Here is a 21,805-nt window from a genome sequence, read left to right on the forward strand (position 1 = left end):
CCCTTGGAGTCCAGCTACAAAGTAGAAACTGGAATGCAGTAGTTTCACTTCATCTTCCAAAAGTAGCATAAGTTCTTTGTTTCTAAAGTTTAAAGTAATAAACAGTTGAAGAAAATTTTAAAAATGAAACTGTTAAAAAAAGAAAATAGCAATCACTACATTCTTGTCATCCCTGACCACTGTTAACACTTCAGCATTTTGTCTTCCAGCCTGTTTATATCTCTTTTTTAAACAAAATTGGGGCCATGCTAGATAGAGTTATATAAAATTCTGAGTTTTTTCATTTAATACTATGAGTGCTTTCCTGTGAGATTAAATCATAATTTTTAAAAATTTAACATGAGTTGTTTTGTTTAATTTACTTGACTAAATTTATATTTGGCATTTAAGTTTTCAGATTTCCAGTGTTCTATCTAATTCTGCAGGGAACATCCTTATACATAAGTATTTGTTCATATCTGCTTTATTTCTGAGTCATTCAGTCATTGAAATTAATGCATCAGAGGGTTTAAAGAATCTAAAGATTTTTGTACATGTTGCCCAATTGTATTCCGGAAAGGTTGCATGCCTTTACTTGAATGAAGCTCTTTGGGACTGAGCTATACTGCCCAGTCTCCTTGAATTTGGATTATTCAGTATTAGGACTGTGATTTCCCCTTCCAAGAAGAAGGCAACAGTAACAAACATTTATGAAACTTACCTGTAAGTGGAGATGTTGAGAATCGAATGAGGAACTGGCACTTCCATCTGACCTGCGGCTGAGAAGTTTGTAGGTGGTTCCTTTGGTTTCTTCTATGTGTCCCTCTTGTTGCAGAAAGAGAGATTCTATGAAAGCCGGTGCAGGCCAGTGACACCATCATGTAAGGAGCTGGCTGACCTCATGACCCGCTGCATGAACTATGACCCCAATCAGAGGCCCTTCTTCCGAGCCATCATGAGAGACATTAATAAGCTTGAAGAGCAGAGTAAGACCTGCCATGTGCTGCTTTAACCCAGCCTGGGGAGAAACAGGAGCCTGGGTGGCAGTCCCTGGCAATCGCCTGCCTTTCACTCTTATTTTCTTTTCTCTTCTGTTAGATCCAGATATTGTTTCAGAAAAAAAGCCAGCAACTGAAGTGGACCCCACGCATTTTGAAAAGCGCTTCCTAAAGAGGATCCGTGACTTGGGAGAGGTAAGTTACACCCGTGCTTCTTGCTCCTGACGGCAGAGCCCTCCGCCATTCACAGTGCCTCTGTCTGCACATACAGCTTCTCTCCATCCTTTTCATTCTGGGGCCAGGTCCATGAGCAAAAGCACCTTACTGCATTTGGGGGCCACTTTCATCACAAGGGATTGTGTTTTTCTCCATGTGACACCCGGGCACGGACGGAATGCATGTCACCGCCTGCACGCACGCTTGTGTATGCACACGGGACTCTGGGCAGCTCCCTTGAGAGACTTGATTTTTCTCTACAGGACAGAAGAGAATGGAAAGAGGGATAGATGGGGGAGTAGGTATAGATATGGTGGAATAGGAAAATCCCTGCCTCTGACTTTCCTGGGCATATATATCCTGTAAGCTTCTTTCTTTTTCTCCTGCCCCAAGAGACAGGGTCTGTCTGTGTCCCAGGCTGGAGTGCAGTGGTGTGATCATAGCTCACTGCAGCTCAACTTCCCAGGCTCAAGCAATCTTCCTGCCTCAGCTTCCTGAGTAGCTGGAACTACAGGCACATGCCCCCATGCTGGCTAATATTTTTTTATTTTTTCTTGTAGAAATGGGGTCTTGCTATGTTGCCTAGGCTGCTCTGAAACTCCTGGCCTCAAGCAAGGAGGCCTCCCAAAGTGCTGGAATTACAGGCATGAGCCACCATACTCAGCCCTGTAAGGCTCTTTAAAGGAGGGATAGGTTTATTGCACAGAATCCCAAAATAAAATACCAGCTTTTCTTTGTACCTTAAATGGGAGCTTCCAAACAGTTAATTGTGACTAGAGAAGCACTGAGATTTGTGTCTTTATACAGATGTTCTGTAGTCTGGTTAATGAAACAGACTTGATACATCTCCAGGATCTGCTGTGTGCCAGCCTCTGTGCCAGGCGTTGTCAGAAGCATGGCATCCGTAGTTCCCCCCACCATCCCCGAGGCCAGTTTCTGTATACAGTGAGTGCATCAGGAGTCAGCTCAGATTAGGGGACTTGGCCACTACTGTCGCTGTCAGGTGGCTTGGGTGGAACCTGATCTCACATCTTCTAAAGACTCCTCATGCAGTTGCTCTTTTCAGCCACGCTGTGGGGCCTGTCCTGTAATGTGAGCCCAGAACTTTCAGAGAACGGCACAGTTGTCCTGCAGGCCCAGAAATAACCTTCATTTCCTGTGGGTTACATGTTCATGGAAGCTGGGACTGATGAGTTGGTTCATCGTCACCTGCTACTTTCCTTGTCTTAGTAACGGAGGGGACAGATTGTGAGGCCAAGAGAGCGCGGGGGCTGGAGCGAGCAGGTACAGTCCAGGTGAGAGGCTTCTGCCTGCAAGGCCAGACGGCGAGAACCCCTGGCCCTCAGGAAGGAATGGCTGTGAGCAGCAAGACTTCTCTGTGTTCTGTGGCCTACGCTGGGGCTTCCTTGATAACAGCACATGCATCTTTCCCTCCAGGGCCACTTTGGGAAGGTTGAGCTCTGCAGGTATGACCCCGAAGGGGACAATACAGGGGAGCAGGTGGCTGTCAAATCTCTGAAGCCTGAGAGTGGAGGTAACCACATAGCTGATCTGAAAAAGGAAATCGAGATCTTAAGGAACCTCTATCACGAGAACATTGTGAAGTACAAAGGAATCTGCACGGAAGATGGTATGTTGTGCAAGGCCGGGGTCTGGTTTAAAGATTTGGTGACTGTCTAGGGTCATGAAGACCAGTGCAGAACAGGCAGCCCGTGGCCTTATCTGGGCAGCTGACATGCTAGCTGGTGGTTCCCACACTCTCAAGGCTTCCAAGTCATATGTACTGTCAAATCCTTCAGCAGCTGCAGGGCTCCTGAGGAGGCCACCCAGGCCCCCTCCATCCAGGGGCTGGTTCCAGCACTGTCTCTCCACGTCACTTGCACTTATGCCTTATGAAACTGAGTCCTACTCCACCTTCACCCACTTCCCTGTTCTGATCCAATACTAGCCAGGGTGTTTCGTTTTCTAGCTGTCTAAATCAAAGTGGCAAGTAATATTTACTAATAATTGTATCTTATTTGCAAGCCAGTATCTACTCATGGTAGTGAAATTGACAGTGAGCTGATAATTTTTGAAAATGATCATTTGCCTGTGGTTTACAGAGCACTCTGACTGTTATCTCAGTGAGTGCTTATGCCTGTGAGGTAGGTACACCAGTGTTACCATCTCCATTCACTGCTGAGGATCCTGAGGCATAAGAGGTCAAGTAACATGCCTGTGATGAAGGGGTGAAGCTGACATCACTTCAGGGCCTCTGTCTCAGATCCTGTGCCCTTGCCTCTCCCACGGTTCCCTCATTTGGCAGCCTCAGACTGATGGGTGTTTTTTCTAAACAGGAGGAAATGGTATTAAGCTCATCATGGAATTTCTGCCTTCGGGAAGCCTTAAGGAGTATCTTCCAAAGAATAAGAACAAAATTAACCTCAAACAGCAGCTAAAATATGCCGTTCAGATTTGTAAGGTAAAAAATAAATAAATAAATAAAGATAGCATGTTATAGATTCAGACATCAGGCGCTCTGTCCTGGGTAATTGGTTTGTAATTTGACTCCAAGCAGGAAAGTTTATGATAATTATACTAAGTTTGTCTTTCTCTGCATTATTTAGATGAAAAGTCAGTCTCTACTAAGAAAGTCAATGGATTTAAATATGGTTGTTTTAATGTATATTTCTTTGAATCAGTTTGGTCTTAATATTCTTGCATAAAAGTCAGAACCAAAAAAATTGTCAGTGATATATGAATGAAATGACATTTCTATTTTCTCTGATGAAGTGATAGATAATACAATCTAAAGTGACTTTATCTATGTGCTTGACTTTACTTCTCTCTGTCAGGGGATGGACTATTTGGGTTCTCGGCAATATGTTCACCGTGACTTGGCAGCAAGAAATGTCCTTGTTGAGAGTGAACACCAAGTGAAAATTGGAGACTTCGGTTTAACCAAAGCAATTGAAACTGATAAGGAGTATTACACCGTCAAGGATGACCGGGACAGCCCTGTGTTTTGGTAACTGAATCAAACTGCCAGGTTTTATCAATGCATCATAGAGTTTACAGTTTTGATAGGCCCTTTCTGGCTATATTAATGTCTCTCATTCCTCTGGCCTAACTCAAGATTAGAGAAGGTTTAGAACATTTGGAATTGATTGATATTTATCTTCAAGAAACACACCTTTCCAGCTGTTTCATTGAAAGCAGCCTAGATAAATGCCTGAGCTTCATAAAACACCGTCTTCCAAGGAATGAAAGAAGTCTAACCACCAGCTCAACATTCCCAGGGCATTCATCTGATGCAGTTCTTAAAACTGTGAGCAGGTGAAGGGGATCTAGTTCCTTTCTTAAACACATCCATGCAGAGGGAAGCTGTAGGACAGAGTGGGCATTGCAGATTCAGGGAACTCCTGGACAGAGCAGAGCAAAACCTGTGGGAGACCTGGCTGTCTCTCATGAATCACCAGAGGCCCCCAGGTTAGAAGACCACACACTGGCTACAACCACGTCTCAGCCGGGAACACTGTCCAGGGGAGAGATTGGTTACATCTCTACTACACCCTGCCACATGACCAGTCAGCACTCCCCTAGGTGCATCCTACATGGACACAAACATAGACCTCTCCCACTTATGGAGCCTAAACGTCTTCATTCATTCATTTAAGGAAATGCATCAAGGTCCTGCTTTGTGCCAGTACGGGAGATATGGTGAACAAGTAGGCCGAGTTTAGAGTTGAACAGGCTAGGCAGCCAATGGCATAGAGCAGGAAACATACAGAACGGGTCGGCCTTGGTTTTCTGGAAGTCATGAGTATTCAGATGAAACCTGAAAGATTCATGTGGGTTTAGACAGATGGTTGCAAGACAGCATGCATGACTAGGAAGAATGAGACAAGAGCAGTTGATTTCCCAGGAACTGAAAGTCAGCGAGGCTGGATCATGGAATAGGTTTGCAGGAGGAAGCTTGAGTCATGGAGCTGGGACTTCATCTCAAGAGCAGTGGGATGCTGCTGGAGGGTTTAAGGATGGAGACTTTGTTTTAAAAAGACCACCATTGAATGAAGGGAACAAGATTGGAGCCAGGGAGTCTGATTTGGCTGCTTCAGCAGCTCAGGCCAGAGCCAGTGACAGCATGAACTAGGACAGTGTCTGGGATAGTGACAGTAGGATTTGAGAGAAGTGAGTAGGTTCAAGGAGTATTTAAGGAGATTGGGTGCAGTGGAATGCCTTCATTTTTGGCTTGGGCAAGTGGGTGTCATTCAGCAAAATAGGTAATGCTGGAAGAGGATTGGGCAGTGACGCCACATTGGGCAGTGAGGCCACTGGTATCTCATTTTGAGCCTGCAGGCAATCAGACCTGGAGCTCATCATTACATGGCCACCTCCTCCCGTACCCTGAGAGCATGTTCTCAGTGAAATGAAGAGCACAGACTTGTGGTATTTTAGGGCAGATGCGTGCTACCGAGAGCCTGTAAAGGATGCTGTACTATAGGTCAGATATGCACCATAGCAGCTTATACATGATACATGTAAAACATCATCCACACTCAGATGCTCTATTAAATTATAAGAAAAACCAAAGAGGTGATTTTTCAGTTATCCTGTAATGTCAGTTGGAATGTGCCTCCCAGGAAATGAAGTTTTGTGTTCTGCTTCCTTTCAAGGTATGCTCCAGAATGTTTAATGCAATCTAAATTTTATATCGCCTCTGACGTCTGGTCTTTTGGAGTCACTCTGCATGAGCTGCTGACTTACTGTGATTCAGATTCTAGTCCCATGGCCGTAAGTCCTCCTTTTCTCTTCATTTGAATCCAGTACCCATTTAAAATGTGTCCATCCCTCTGCTTGGTTAACTTTTGTTTTTAAATGGAATCCAATCAATGTATTATAATGGAAAGTGTCACTTTCCCACTTAACGTGGTTTGCTACTTGACAGTTATTTGTGGATCTCTCAAGTCTTGCTTTCACAATGAGCCCAGAGTTCCATAGGATGGCCTTGACTCTCAAGGATCTTATCTGTGTAGAGATAAACGGCAGTTTTATGGGAAAATGAGCAAGTTAAGTGGGGTAGCATTGGGTAGGGACCAGCCTTGTCTGCGCCTCCTTCATTCCTAAATCAGATCATTTTCTTGGGACAGACTCCTTGACCAGCACAAGGAGTGGTTGGTAGAGTCTAAGACATTGGTTAGAGACAGATCATTGAAAGCTAATAAGGATTTTGGATTTTTATTTAAAGTTACTAAGGGGAAAAGCCTTTTTATTGCTACTTAAATTTCCAGTTGATTGTAGAAATTTCACCTTAATCTGTTTGGCATTTATGTAAATACATGCAAAGTTAAACGTTTTGTTTGGTTTTATTTCATATAGTTGTTCCTGAAAATGATAGGCCCAACCCATGGCCAGATGACAGTCACAAGACTTGTGAATACATTAAAAGAAGGAAAACGCCTGCCGTGCCCACCTAACTGTCCAGATGAGGTATCTATGAGCCACATCACAGTAATAACACTCCATTTCTATTATGTTTTCGCAGCTTGAGTTATCCAGAAATGGGTAGAGGGGAGAGCGAGGAAATGATGCAGTGAAGTCCTATAAAATAGTTTTCTGAAGCTGAATTTCACATAAGATAACTGAGAAATCGCCTTTGGGGATAGATGATAGCCACCAGTTAGGTTCAGAGCAAGGATTCCCTCCAAAAGCCAGCCCCTCTTTATCCACTTGCTTGCCCCAGAGGGACAGGTTTTGGTGTAGCCTTAGTGTGACAAATACATATAATTGCATTTTTTGTGTGTTAAGTTAGTTTATCCCACTTATTAGTAGCATTTATGGTATGTATTCAGTTTTCTAAGTGAATTGAGCCCTTTAATACTAAAAACTCTTGAGACTGCGTAAGATACACTGAACAGTATGAGTCAGAGAGTGAGGCAGTCAGTCTGGAAAGTTTAAGTCTGAACTGAGATTCAGCTTCACTCTCTAACTGGTTTACAGGAATGACCTGGATTTTACTGCAGTCAGTCAACCCTTGAGCTTCTCAAATGTTAAAATACTATTTATGAACTAGGGTTGTATCCCATTTTCTGTGTTTTAAACTGTTCAAACACTCGTTTTTCTGGTCTTTAAGGAGAGGTCATTTACATTTCCAAAATTATTTTCTTACTCTTGATGTTTCTATATATTTTTTAAAGTTCCCAAATCTAACATTTTTACTGTTATTTCTTTCTTTTTACAGGTTTATCAACTTATGAGGAAATGCTGGGAATTCCAACCATCCAATCGGACAAGCTTTCAGAACCTTATTGAAGGATTTGAAGCACTTTTAAAATAAGCATGAATAACATTTAAATTCCACAGATTATCAAGTCCTCCTCCCACAACAAATGCCCAAGCCATTTTTAAAAAATTTGTAACGAAAAAAGTTTGTGTTCTGTCCAAAAAGTCATTGAACTCATACTTGAGTACATATACATATATAAGGCACACTGTAGTGCTTAGTATGAATAAGGAGTTCCTCTTTAAATTTGGTACCAGTAACTTAGTGACACATAATAGCAACCAAAATATTTGAAAGCACTTAAGCACTCCTCCTTGTGGAAAGAATATGCCACCATTTCCTTTGGCTAGTTCACCATCACAACTGCATACCAAAAGGGCATTTTTGAAAACAAGAGGAGTTGACCAAAATAATGTCGGAAGATGATTGCTTTTCCCTGCTGCCAGCTGATCTGAAATGTTTTGCTGGCACATTAATCATAACGATTGATGGACCTAGCCCTCAGGTTTCAATATCTATACAGTACTAGACCATGCATTCTTAAAATATTAGATACCAGGTAGTATATATTGTTTCTGTACAAAAATGATTGTATTCTCTCACCAGTAGGACTTAAACCTTTGAGTTGCTTCTCCAGTGGCTTAGCTCCACCACTAGCACCCATTTTTGAGAAAACTGGTTCTACACGGGGGGGATAGCTGTGGAATAGATGATTTGCTGCATGTTAATTCTCGAGAACTAAGCCTGTGCCAGTGCTTTTCTAAGCAGTATATCTTTAATCAGAACTCATTCCCAGAGCCTGGATGCTATTACACATGCTTTTAAGAAATGTCAATGTATGTCCTTTTATAACTCTACCACTTTGGAGCAAGCTATTCCAGCATTGGTTTTGAATGCTGTATGCAAGCAGTCAGGACACCACGTACGCTGCACTGTTCTTACAGTGTTTCCATACTTACCACCAATCTACAAGGATTGATCCCTGTTTTTACCATCACCCTATGGTGCAACACTTGAAAGGAAAGACCCCTCTAGAGGCACTAATGAACTTCAGGATCCACTAGACAGTTTTCAGTTTGCTTGGAGGTAGCTGGGTAATCAAAAACGTTTAGTCACTGATTCAATGTGAACCATTAAGGCCTTTGTGACCAAGAGGAGTCTGAAAATCTTATGCTGTTTAGTATTTGTTTGATATTCTTACTTTTCACCTGTTGAGCCCAAATTCAGGATTGATTCAATGGCAGCAATAAAGTTGCCATTTAAATTTGTTCATAGCCTACAATACCAAGGTCTCTGTGTCAAACCTGTGGCCACTCTATATGCACTTTGTTTACTCTTTATACAAATAAATATACTAAAGACTTTACATGCATATGCCTTTTAATATTAAGATTTCATTTTCAAAGCATTTCAAACAATTTGCTAACATAGAAAAATAACAGTATAGTTTTGGGGGGAGGAGGGGGTGGGTTATGGTCCTTATTACCAACAAACACCAAGTGATTTGCACTTCATTATTGGGCCCAGTGATAATGGGACGCAGGCCAGTATGGATGGCATGTCCACTGTGCCGTAGTCCAGACACCTTTGTTTTACTTCCTTCAACCTCTTCCTGCTTTCACTTTGCAGCTCTGATGCAAAATTCACCATCTTTCCTTTTTTCTGTTTGCACTATAGTGGAGGTGTGACTAAGCACTGAAGAGGCTGAATGCAACAGGAAAATAGGAAGGAGAAGTGCAGGGTATGAAAAACCCATTAGTCATCTGCTATATAACTGGATGATGCCTAATTTTTATCAGTTATTTATAGGTAGTATACTTAGAAATTACCTTAAACTTTGTAGCTGTCATTTTCCAACAGAAGCTAGTATATGCAATAAATTAGACCAAGTGAAATTCTTTACAAAGCATACAACATATGTACCAATTCTAGACTTCATAATTAAAACAAGATATCCACATCATAGTTAAAAATAACAAGTCCGCAAAGTGACAAGATATTTAATGATCTGACTTCAAAAAGCGCAGGATAGAGATCCCAAATTCCCTATCAGTTAATTACAGTCTTACAACAATAAACAAACTTAGAAATTTCTAGATGGCAAAAGGTTTCTCATGCATTTAATACCAAGGTCTTCAAGAAATGGTGATGTCAAAGTCATATTCCGTAAAGATAAAACTTCTTTCACAAGTAAATTGTGTTAACTGATTTTTTCACCCTAATACACCATCAAAGAGTGAGAGAGCAGAGAGTGAGGTATAGCTTATTAGCTCAGAGTGGTTATACATACTGTGACTCCTTAAGACTCCATCAGCAAGTGCAGTATTGACTGCTTTACTATATTGTGGAAATAGGGCATTTAGTGATCAAAATAGGCCCCATTCTAGTCATTAGATCATTACTAGTATATGGTATGAAAGGAGCACAGAAACCCATGGTCCTTTCCACCTACAAGTCTGTCTCAAAGGCTAAAGGTCTGTCTTTAGGTGAATGAAAAGGAATAGTTGCTATTAGAATTAGTGCTATTAGATCAGGGATCAGCAAACACTGTGTATAAATGGCCAGAGAGTCAAAATTTTAGGCCATATGGTCTTTGCAGGCCATATAGTCTCTCTTGAAGCTAATCAGTTCTGCCATTGTAGCATAGGCGTGCCACAGACAACACGTAAATGAATGAGCATGGCAACGTCCCAATAAAATTTATGGACACTGAAATCTCAATTTCATATAAATTTCACGTCATAAATTTTCTTTTTTCCTCCAACCATTTAAAAATGTAAACATTAGTCTTAGCTTGCAGGCAGCACAAAAGTGGGTGGTAGACCAAATGTGGCCCAAGGCTGTAGTTTGCCAACCCCTTTATTAGATCGCCAAAGCTACTTTTCTTAAAATACCTTCTCTTTTTCACAGAAGGTATAAATGGTAAACAACATCTTAAAGCATCGGTAGTACTGGATACCTCTGACATCACTGTCACTCTCTTACTGGGTTTAATTTTGCGTGGCTGGTGTGTGGGTGCAATTGAGTGTGCATGTAGAGCATCTTTATAATATTACCATCAGCACATTTGGTACTTGCACCCTTGTAGTTCTAGGAAAAGTCTTAAAAATCTAAAAATGCAATTCTAGGGAAAGTAAATTGAAATGCACATTGGCTTATAGGAAACTCATTCTTCTAAGGCTCGGGAAACAGCACTGCTTCCCATTTATTGCTTCAAACTTGTATATATGGTGTGAAAATTATTCCCAGTCCTCAAGGAATATTGGAACATTGTTAGTTTCTCCAATGGATTGTAAGTTAGCACACTGATTAAGATGCATCTGACTCTAGTGGAAAATGTCCTCAATAGATGTCTCTTCTTATTGCTATTTTTTATTTGGCATTTCTGCCTGCTGCACAACACAGTTCCTTCTGGGAAATTATAAACCCGTATTTAAAGGATATGGCTAGTTTGAAGTTAAGGCAGCGATGAACAGCAGAGATACTGCAGAGAACCTTAGGGGGTTATTAGGAGAGAGCTTAACTCAGTACACTCGCTTCTTTTTTAAGTAAGTTTCCATGTAATATGCTCCTGTGCCCTGAGAATGCTGGTCAACACATTCCACTGAACCACCTTCTGGGGCAGAGATGAGATATGATGAGCCTCGCTTTTCATTTCTTAAAGATGACACCTATGAGAAAATAAAATTACAGCTAGTTTTAAAATCTAAAGTTGGCTTATTCATTAAAGATATTTATAAGAAAAGCATTCTACTTTGAGTTGGTAAATACAGAATAACAGGATAAATACCCAAACTCTCAAAAAATACACAACCCCTTTGTTAAATAAGACTTTTAAACTTCTGTATCAACATCACCTTTGGAACTTCTGCAGGACACACACAAACCAGTCTCACCACCTTCACTCCCAACCCCAACATTCTGGGAAAAGAAAAAAATGAGAGCACTGCGTGCAGTTGCTTCTGCTGATCACAGCCAGTTAAACCCACAGAATCAGAATATCAACACCGAATGTCAATCAAGCTGCATACTGAATTAGATGTTAAGTGTGTCTGGTGACAAGAGGAGTGGTGAGAATAAATCAGTAGGTATAGAAACTGACAAATGACATCAAGGAAAACAACAGGGTACATTCTAGAGAGCAATGGGAAACTCAAGAGCTTTGGTCTCCACAATAATCACCTGGTGAGCATATTAAAATGCAGATTTTCAGGCACCATCCCAGAGATTCTAACCTGAAAGTGGGCCGAATGTCCCCACAAGCGGTCACGGTGATAGCACAGTAAATCAGATGGTGTAGCACTGCTCAGCTTAATGCCTCTTAGTTTTAGCTTTTACAAAAATAAGTGCAACAAGCTTATCAAAGCAGAATTATGTGACTTAATATGCAAGAACTTAGAAATGACTGATGAGTAAAGCTTCCAGCAACACACAGGAGCCTTCTCACGTTGCAATTAAAACTGCAATTATTTTTGAACCAACAACAGTCACAATTTTTAAAAGTGCAGCCAGCCTCAGAGGGAACAGATGATACGTATCTCTCAACTCCTTGCTCAAGTAGTTCTCACTGATCCATGTTAGGAAGAGGGATGACCAGACTTTGTCCTCTGGTACTTCATTTCAATGTGGCTTACCGTGGGGACAGGCCGATACAAAGCGTCTTCACACAAGCCAGTGTAAAGGAGTGAAGCTGATGGGCAAAGAATCTGGCTTGAATTTCTGCCTCGACTTTTTTTTTCCTAGTAGTAAAGTGTATCTGGGGTTTGTGCTGGAATATGTTGGAAGGGAAGCAGGTGAGAGGGTAGATGAAAGGAGACCGGCCGTAAGTTGATAGTTGTCGAAGCTGAGTTGATGGTGACAAGGGGTTCAGCCCTAGAGAAGGGCTGCTGCACCACACAGCTTGCTCACCTCTTAGGCGGAGCCTCTGCCCCAAAAACCCTTCCTCCCAGTGTCCAGCCTCTTCATTATTCTCTCCAGCTGCCTTCTTCATTAGGGCCCCTTCGCTGGTAGGTGATCTTTCTGAACGTTGAACCCCAGCCACTAACACCGTCAGACCTTACTTCAGGTATAAAGAATTCTTTTTAGCAGCTTTCCTCCTCTTGTAAGTAATCAGTCCATTCTATAAATAGATTTTCCAAAGACTGGGGGAGGGAAGCAGACAGTTCACTCTGGGATCTGGGATGCTCCTGCTCTTCTCACCCACCTTCCCCAATTCTTCTCGCCATGTAATTATCTATTCTTTCGTGTCCTGGCATGCAGCAAAGCAGCAGCCTGGGTTTCTGTCTTTCTTTTTTTTTTTTTTTTTTTGAGGCAGAGTCTCACTCTGTCGCCGGGGCTGGAGTGCAGTGGCCGGATCTCAGCTCACTGCAAGCTCCGCCTCCCGGGTTTAGGCCATTCTCCTGCCTCAGCCTCCCGAGTAGCTGGGACTACAGGCACCCGCCACTTCGCCCGGCTAGTTTTTGTATTTTTAGTAGAGACGGGGTTTCACCGTGTTAGCCAGGATGGTCTCGATCTCCTGACCTCGTGATCCGCCTGTCTCGGCCTCCCAAAGTGCTGGGATTACAGGCTTGAGCCACCGCGCCCGGCCGGGTTTCTGTCTTTCTATACCATCTTCACTGTCAGAAGCCAGATAGGAAATTTATTTCATTCTTTTATTCAAAGGGCTTCCCAATGGTGCTACACCATTCACAGAACCAACTGAGACCTATGAGATCAGCAAAAAACTTCACTGAGCAGCACAGGAAAATATTAGAACAGGAAATGAAAGTGGGTGTCACTCATCTTACAATAAAGACAAAGCCTGCAAACATTACGTTGAGTAAAATAAGACATTCAAAAAGAGACAGACATGGTATGATTACACTAATGTGAGATATAAAAGTTAGTCCCAGTTATAAAAACAGAAAGTCAAATAATGTTCTCTTCAGGAGCTGAGGGAGAGAGCGGGAAAAGTACAGTTTATCATCAGATTTTCTGTAAAATGAAAATCTAGAGATCTGTTGCAAAATTATGTAAATATACTGAACATTACTAAGCTGTACACTTAAATATTTAATAGTAATTTTATGTTTTTATCACAATTAAAAATTTAAACCTTAAAAAAAAGAAAATGGGTTTCACTACAGCCCTTGTGATACTGGGAGAAAGGTAATCCTTCTGATATGCCCTAACAAAGATATCTAACTTCTAGTCTAAGGACTGGTGAATGGGGAATGATGATTTAAAATTTTGAAACAAAGCTCAGTGCTCTGGGAGAAATAAATTCCTACATAAGAACCACCACCACCACAACAACAAAACACAAAAGAGGGAAAGAATATAAAGTTAGCAAATATTTTTCCTTCTATTTTGTATTTGCAGGATATAGACATCCATTCCTTCATAAGTTATCTATTGCAGGCACTGGGTTTGCGTGCTATGTTTACCTGGATGAATGAAACTTGGACTATGCCCTCCCATAGCTCATATCCTAGGAGGGGAAGGAAGAGGAATGCAAAACATAATTCTAAAAGGGGACTTCCACTTTGACAAAAGAGAAATAGAAGTGAAGTGCTAAAGCTTTTCACAGACATGGAAAATGGGGGAGGGGCCTGAAAGGTACAGGCACTAGTTTCATGGATGAGATGGCATCTGAATTAGGATTTGGAAGTGAGGTCATATATGGACATGAGGAGACAGGCAGTGACCCTTCCAGGAGAAAGGCAGGGCCTGTGCGAAGGCAAATGGCAAAAAAGCCAGGCCTGTGATGGTAGCAGCTGGCAGGCAGGCAGAAGAGGGCAGTGGCAAATGAGGTTGAAAAATGAAGCTGGACTCAGGGAGGGCTGGAATGCCAGGCTAAGGACTATAAACAGGACCATACCCTTGATCTTGGAATATGGCAAGATTAATAAGCAGGGTAAAAAGTATGGCAATGAAGGAGACAGGCATTATTAGGTTTCACCAGGAGGCTATTGAACTTCTCCCTTCACATGCATGTGAGCAAACACACACAGATTACATGTGATTTAAGACTTGATTTAAAATTTAGCATGAAACTTTCAGATGAGACAGAACAAAGTGGTATACTTAGAAAATCTGAAAACAATTTTTTTTTTTTTTTTTTTTTTTTTTTTTTTTTTTTTTTTTGAGACGGAGTCTCGCTCTGTCGCCCAGGCTGGAGTGCAGTGGCCGGATCTCAGCTCACTGCAAGCTCCGCCTCCCGGGTTCACTCCATTCTCCTGCCTCAGCCTCCCGAGTAGCTGGGAATACAGGCGTCCGCCACCTCGCCTGGCTAGTTTTTTTTTTTTTGTATTTTTTAGTAGAGACGGGGTTTCACCGGGTTAGCCAGGATGGTCTCCATCTCCTGACCTCGTGATCCGCCCATCTCGGCCTCCCAAAGTACTGGGATTGCTGGCTTGAGCCACCGCGCCCGGCCTATGAAAACAATTTTGATGAGCATTTATGCTTTGAATACTAAACAAAAGGAAGACCTTGAGAGAAGTTGTAATATTCTAGTTTTACAAGTCTAATATTCAGGTGGAAATCAAATAAACACAATAGTCATTTTAGAGGACTTCATCTTTAGCAGGGTCTTTTTTAGGGTTGGCTGAAACCACTCTATGAATAGTTTGCACCCAGTGGTTCCATTCTGTACTTTGGAAGTACAATCCAAGTCTAATACTTCCTTATCAGAATGGGCGTAACTTCAACGGAGGCCCCTCACTCTCGTGCCCCTGGGCAATCCTACTATATCCCCACCCTACCCTGCCCACTTATCTCCCCTCCCCTAAGTGACTATTTCAAGCCTTCTCTTTTCTCGAAGCTCTAGCAATGCACCCTCATCTTCACTTTCAGCTGATGCTTTGCTTTCTATTTCACCAAGAAAACAAAATCGAAAGAGAAATCTTAAGATGCACAGTGACTGACTCCTGGTCTCTTTACTTACCCTCACTTCCTTGGTGATCTCATCCAATTTCATGCAATTCTCAATTATAGCAATTTACAGGAATGTGATGGTTCTCAAATATATACCTCTGCCCATAACTCTCCCCTCACCTCCAGACTTGTATAATGAACACCAATAGGGGAACATCTTCACTTAGGGATCTTACGTCTAAAACGTACCCATAAAACTTGCTCCACCCACCCAGTCTTGCCCATCTCAATCAGTAACAAATTCATTTTTCTAGGCCAAAACTCTTGGGGCCTTGGCTCCTCTCTTACCCTCGTATACCCCATTGACTCCACCTTCCAAAAAATGTCTCCAGTCCAGCCACATATCACTGCCTCTGCTGCTTCCAGGCTTGTCCAAGTCAGCATTTTTACTTGAATTGTACCACAGCAGCTTCCTAACTGACCCTGCTATGTTCTACATTCATTATTTAACACAGCAGCTAGACATATTAAACTATAAATACAGTCAATTATCCCTATACTCAAAACATTCCAATGGCTTTCTATCTTAGAGTAAAAGCCAAAGTCCTTACAAGGGCCTAAAAGGTCACAAACTATCTGTGTGCTCTGCCTCCCCCACCCCACTGTGACTTCATCTCCTATTCTCCACTTTGCTCCCTCCTCGTCTGCCCTAAAGGTTGCTTGCTGTTCCTTTAACAGACCAAGCATGTTTCTGCCTCAGAACCCCTGCACTTGCTGTTCCCTGTCCCTGGAATGCACTTTACATAGATACTCATGTAGCACACTCCCTAAAGCTCTGGTCTTTGCCCAAGAATCAGTTTTACAATGAACCCTTCCTTGACCACATATTTAAACTCCAAGTCTTCCCAGACACTCTTTAGCCTTCACCTTATTTTCTCTGCAGCGATCACTATTCCTTTTACTAATTATTTTCCCTAAATGTAAGTTCCATTCTTATAAGAATTTTGATGTTTTGTTCATTGCCATATCCCTAGTGCCTAGAACAGTCCTGTCATATAGTAGACATTCAGTATATACTGGTTGAATGAGTAAATGAATACCTTTCAAAAAACATTTTCTAAGCATGCATTCCCAATTCCTTCAGCAAATAGTCATGGGCTGGCCGGGCGCGGTGGCTCAAGCCTGTAATCCCAGCACTTCGGGAGGCCGAGGCGGGCGGATCACGAGGTCAGGAGATCGAGACCATCCTGGCTAACACGGTGAAACCCCGTCTCTACTAAAAAAATACAAAAAACTAGCCGGGCGAGGTGGCGGGCGCCTGTAGTCCCAGCTACTCGGGAGGCTGAGGCAGGAGAATGGCGTAAACCCGGGAGGCGGAGTTTGCAGTGAGCTGAGATCTGGCCACTGCACTCCAGCCTGGGTGACAGAGCGAGACTCCTTCTCAAAAAAAAAAAAAAAAAAATAGTCATGGGCTATGGTTTCTGACACTCTGGCATGGAAAAACTGGACACCATAATCTACTAGAGCCTACCAAAGCAAAGATTAATGTGCTTCTCACTTTGGGCAGCTACCCTCTCGTCAGAATTTCAAATTAGTTGGCTCTTTTAACTGTTGCTCACTAATCTAATCTTTTGCACACATCTACTATGAAACCCATTCTCTACGCAGTTGCTATTTTATCTTGGATTTTTAAAAAATTATTTTCTTTCTTTTATTAAAGCAAATCTTTTTGTTTTCATGTAAATGTAGACTTTCTTTCATCCCATTCATTTCCAAGTGAATGCAGAAACAGAATGTCACCATATCATTTGCTGACTGCCAGTTTACTACTTACAATGTATCTTAAGCTCAATTTTTAAGCTCATGTCAATAATTGAACTGGTGGCTAGTTTTCATAGCTCTCATAAGAATTGGGGAAAGGGGAATCTTGACTATCCCTTAGAAGATTCCTTTGGGATATGTTAATGTCAACAGTAAATTCCATTAGGCTCATCTGCTATCAGTCCAATTAAAGGTATTTATTATTGTTGTTCTTCTGAAAAGAATATAAGCATTTAGCAGGTAGTCCTTTAAAGACAAAATGAAATTTGTTTTCAGAAAATTCTGCCTCTAGGACTCCTCAGTCTCACCCTTACCTTCAGCTCCACTTCACCTTTTCTAAGTCTTGTCTCTTCAGTGGAGTCAGGTATATGGAGAACCAAAATTGGACTGCACTAGTTCTCCTGAGATCTGAATCAAGCCCCTAATGTCCCTTTCTTATAGCTTCAAGTCCAGCTTTTAGATTTCAGACCTATAGAAACATGAATTAATTTCATTATCATTTCTGCATTAAACATTTTTAAAATTTTATTTAGAAATATAACTTTCTCCCATTGTTAAAAATGTTTCAAAATCAATGCTTCATTCTGTGACATTAATGATATAACTAATAAAAAATGTCTCTATCTCATATATACATACATAAATGTTTCCAATGTTCATATTCATGTTTGCCTCTCAGCTACTTGTCTTTCTTCATATGAATAGTGGTTAAGTCCTAACATTGGATTTAATGATTCATCCCCAAAAAGGTATTGCACAGCACTAATTTTTTTTTTTTTTTGGAGACAGGGTCTTGCTCTGCTGCCCAGGCTGGAGTGCAATGGCGGGATCTCAGCTCACTGCAGCCTCTGCCTCCTGGGCTCAAGCGATTCTCCTGCCTCAGCCTCCTGAGTAGCTGGGATTACAAGCGTGCACCACCACACCTGGCTGATTTTTTGTATTTTCTGTAGAGATAGGGTTTCCCCGTGTTGGCCAGGTTGGTCTTGAACTCCTGACCTTAGGTGATCCACCCACCTCGGCCTCCCAAAGTGCTGGAATTATAAGTATGAGCCACCGCGCCCAGCCAAAATACATTTCAATAGCTTGCTTTCCTTAATTCCAGTTTTTAACCAAAATCACTTTTTAAAAGTACTTTCCAACTTATTGTCTAGGGTTAATATATAGATAACCTGTGCTCCCATAATTGTTGTTTAAAGTGGGCTTATGTTTTAAAACATATTTTGTATGACAGGTGTTTGTCACAAGATTCGGATCTATCATGGTCCATACAAAAATCCACACAGCATTCATTACATAATATAATGTACTTTTTGGCAAGTCGGCCTGCATTGTTTGACCACTGGGTGGCAGCATTAGGCTCTGTATGAAAGGACCAAGCATTTTCCAGGTCTTTTGTTCATTTTTCTTTCCTCTTCCCTTATCACATCATCTCATCATATATTCTGTGGTTGATTCCCTGAAACAGGCAGTCAGCCTCCTGGCAGGGGAGATCCCTGGAATCAGGGCAACACAAGAACACACTGTGCAAGCAGATAACACCGCTGTGCTGCATGCTGGACAACTGCCACGTATGGCAACTGTCAAATGAAAAATCAAAATCAGGCCGGGTGCAGTGGCACAGGCCTGTAATCCTAGCACTTTGGGAGACCAAGGCAGGCAGATCACTTGAGGTCAGGAGTTCAAGACCAGCCTGGTCAACGTGGTGAAACCCCGTCTCTACTAAAAATACAAAAATTAGCTGGGCATGGTGGTGGGCGCCTGTAATCCCAACTACTCAGGAGGCTGAGGCAGGAGAATCACTTGAACCCAGGAGGTGGAGGTTGCAGTGAGCCGAGATTGTGCCACTGCACTCCAGCCTGGGCGACAGAGTAAGACTCTGTCTCAAAAAAAAAAAAAAAAAAAAAAAAAAAAATCACAACGTAAGCAGTCATATTGAACAGCTGAAAAAACTCTTACATTTTTCTTTACATTATTGAGACTAATGACTATGTCAAACTGGAAAGATGCTTAAGATATATTTTGACCTATTTTACCTATTTTAATTAAAGGGGAAGGGTGAAATGTTTTGTCTTTGACAAATTATAATTAGATGTTAGATTTAGGTGTTTAATAGACATTTAATAAAGTGGCTTAAAAGCTTCTCTTTTAAGGTAGGCTTCTCCCAACCATTTGACATAGATGGACCTCAGAATCTGAAATTTCAAATTCAATTTGTACATTCATATTGACAGGTTTACATAGCTGACTATAATGCTATTATCACTGCTAGAATGTATACTACAATTTTTTAAATAATTTATTTCTGATTTAAGTTTTCTCAATCACAGTTCAAATATTCAAGACATACAGTTTTTGAGAAAATTAATAACTACAGCTCAATGGCAATTCTGTATAACTAACTAGAGACATGGAAGGGGTAGTGCATTTAAAACTGATTTCTAATTAGACCTAGATCTTGAAAAATTGATCTGATCTGTTTGCTTATAACTAGCTACTTTTAGGATCTCTAAAACACAAAATGAAAATGCTATTCTCTGTTTTGTACAGTTGAAGCTTATTTTTTAAAGAGTCCAAAATTTGTTGATTCACAAGGTTCACCAACTTGTGAACAACTATCACCACAATTGAATTCTAGAGTATTTTTATCACTCTCCCCTCCCCCAAAAAATCCTGTTAATCATACTCCCTGACTCCTCCCTCCTCCAGCCCCCAGTAACCACTATCTACTTACATTCTCTATGGATTTGCCTATTCTGGATATTTCATATAAATGGAATATCATATGTGGACTTTTTGTCTGGCTTATTTCACTTAGCGTAATGTTCACAAGGTTCGCCAATGTTGTAGCATGGATCAGTACTCCATTCCTTTCTATGGATGAGTAATATTCCATCACGTGGATATTACCACATTCTGTTTATTCATTCCTCACTAGATGGACATTTGGGTTGTTTTCCTTTTTGGCTATTATGAATGCTGCTGCTGTGCCAATGCATGTACACATTTGTGTATAGACACACATTTTCAATTCTCTTGGATATACCTAGGAGTCAAATCCTGGGGCCATCTGGTAATTCTTTAACATTTGACAAACTGCCACACTCTTCCAAAGCAGCTGCACCATTTTATATCCCACCAACCCCTAGCACTGTATGAGGATTCCCATTTCTCCGCATCCTTGCCTACATTGTTATAGTTCATTTTTCTTCATTCTCTTTTCTTTCAGTTTCTCAGACTGGATCATTTCAACTGACCTACATTCCAAGTTTGTTGAGTCTTCTTCCTGCTCTAATCTGCTGCTGTGCTGTAGTAAATTTTTCATTTGTTACCATATTTTCAAATATAGAATTTCTATTTGATTTTTAAAAATAATTTCTCTCTTTATTGATATTCTCTATGTGATGAGATGTTGTTCTCATACTTTTGCTTTTTGTTTGTTTGTTTTTGAGAAGGAGTCTTACTCTGTCGCCCAGGCTGGAGTGCAGTGGCGCGATCTCGGCTCACTGCAAGCTCTGCCTCCTGGGTTCACGCCATTCTCCTGCTTCAGCCTCCCGAGTAGCTGGGACTACAGGCGCCCGCCACCACACCCGGCTAATTTTTTGTATTTTTAGTAGAGATGGGGTCTCACCGTGTTAGCCAGGATGGTCTCGATCTCCTGACCTCGTGATCAACGCACCTCGGCCTCCCAAAGTGCTGGCATTACAGGCGCAAGCCACTGCACCTGGCCTCTCATACTTTTTAAAAGTTCCTGAGACGTGGCGCTCTTTAATTCTTTGAAAATATTTTAAATCTTTGTCTAGTAAGTCCAGTGTTTCCACTTCCTTATGGACAGTTTCTATTAATTACTTTTCCCTTTGTGTTTGGGTCATACTTTGTCATAAAATCTTTGTGTGTTCCTGTGTCCAGGATGGTATTGCCTAGGTTGTCTTCCAGGGTTTTTATAATTTTGTGTTTTACATTTAGGTCTTTAATCTGTCTTGAGCTGATTTTTGTCTATGGTGTAAGGAAGAGGTCTGGCTTTAATCTTCTGCATATGGCTAGCCAGTTATCCCCGCACCTTTTATTGAATAGGGAGTCTTTACCCCATTGCTTTTGTCAACTTTGTCGAAGACCAGATGGTTGCAGATGTCTAGCCTTATTTCTGGGCTCTCTATTCTTTTCCATTGGTCTATGCGCCTGTTCCAAAAGAGTTTCAACAAGGCGTAAATATATACTTCTACTGCTTCTATTCAACATTTTACTGACGGTTTTAGTGCAATATGGTTCCTTGGACATAGGAATGGGCAAGGATTTCACGGTAAGACACCAGAAGCAATTGCAGTAAGAGCAAAAATTGACAAGTGGGATCTAATTAAATTAAGAGCCTCTGGAAGCAAAAGAAACTATCAACAGAGTAAACAGAGAACCTACAGAATAGGAGAAAATTTTTCCAAACTATGTATCTGACAAACGGCTAATATCCTGCATTTATAAGGAACTTAAATTTACAAGAAAAAAGCAAACAACCCCATTAAAAAGTGGGCAAAGAACATGAACAGACACTTCTCAAAAGAAGACACACATGCAGCCAACAAGTATATGAAAAAAAGTTCAATATCACTGATCATTAGAGAAATGCAAATCAAAACCACAATGAGATACCATCTCATACCAGTCAGAACTGGCCATTACTAAA

The 21,805-nt window shown here is 41.3% G+C and overlaps 2 protein-coding genes across 5 annotated transcripts in view; one reads left to right on the plus strand and one right to left on the minus strand.

The window, feature by feature from the left end:
• Positions 1 to 8,821, plus strand: part of JAK1 (Janus kinase 1) — a 128,432-nt gene extending 119,611 nt beyond the window's left edge. Inside the window, exons 18-25 of one of the 2 annotated variants that reach the window (XM_010370709.2) lie at positions 815 to 965; positions 1,078 to 1,172; positions 2,631 to 2,823; positions 3,530 to 3,654; positions 4,028 to 4,200; positions 5,849 to 5,966; positions 6,552 to 6,662; positions 7,414 to 8,821. In XM_010370709.2, the coding sequence (XP_010369011.1) occupies positions 815 to 965; positions 1,078 to 1,172; positions 2,631 to 2,823; positions 3,530 to 3,654; positions 4,028 to 4,200; positions 5,849 to 5,966; positions 6,552 to 6,662; positions 7,414 to 7,509 (1,062 nt within the window). In that variant the 3' untranslated portion in view covers positions 7,510 to 8,821. The remainder of the gene's footprint in view (positions 1 to 814; positions 966 to 1,077; positions 1,173 to 2,630; positions 2,824 to 3,529; positions 3,655 to 4,027; positions 4,201 to 5,848; positions 5,967 to 6,551; positions 6,663 to 7,413) is intronic. The other variant, XM_010370711.2, reaches the window with a different exon arrangement.
• RAVER2 (ribonucleoprotein, PTB binding 2) overlaps positions 8,818 to 21,805 on the minus strand; it is a 94,180-nt gene continuing 81,192 nt past the window's right edge. For 2 of the 3 annotated variants that reach the window (XM_030913395.1, XM_030913396.1), the window contains exon 12: positions 8,818 to 11,126. In XM_030913395.1, coding sequence (XP_030769255.1) covers positions 10,980 to 11,126 — 147 coding nt within the window. In that variant the 3' untranslated portion in view covers positions 8,818 to 10,979. The remainder of the gene's footprint in view (positions 11,127 to 21,805) is intronic. The other variant, XM_030913397.1, reaches the window with a different exon arrangement.

The sequence above is a fragment of the Rhinopithecus roxellana genome, chromosome 12 (genome assembly GCF_007565055.1).
Source record: "Rhinopithecus roxellana isolate Shanxi Qingling chromosome 12, ASM756505v1, whole genome shotgun sequence".
Taxonomy (NCBI): Eukaryota; Metazoa; Chordata; class Mammalia; order Primates; family Cercopithecidae; genus Rhinopithecus; species Rhinopithecus roxellana.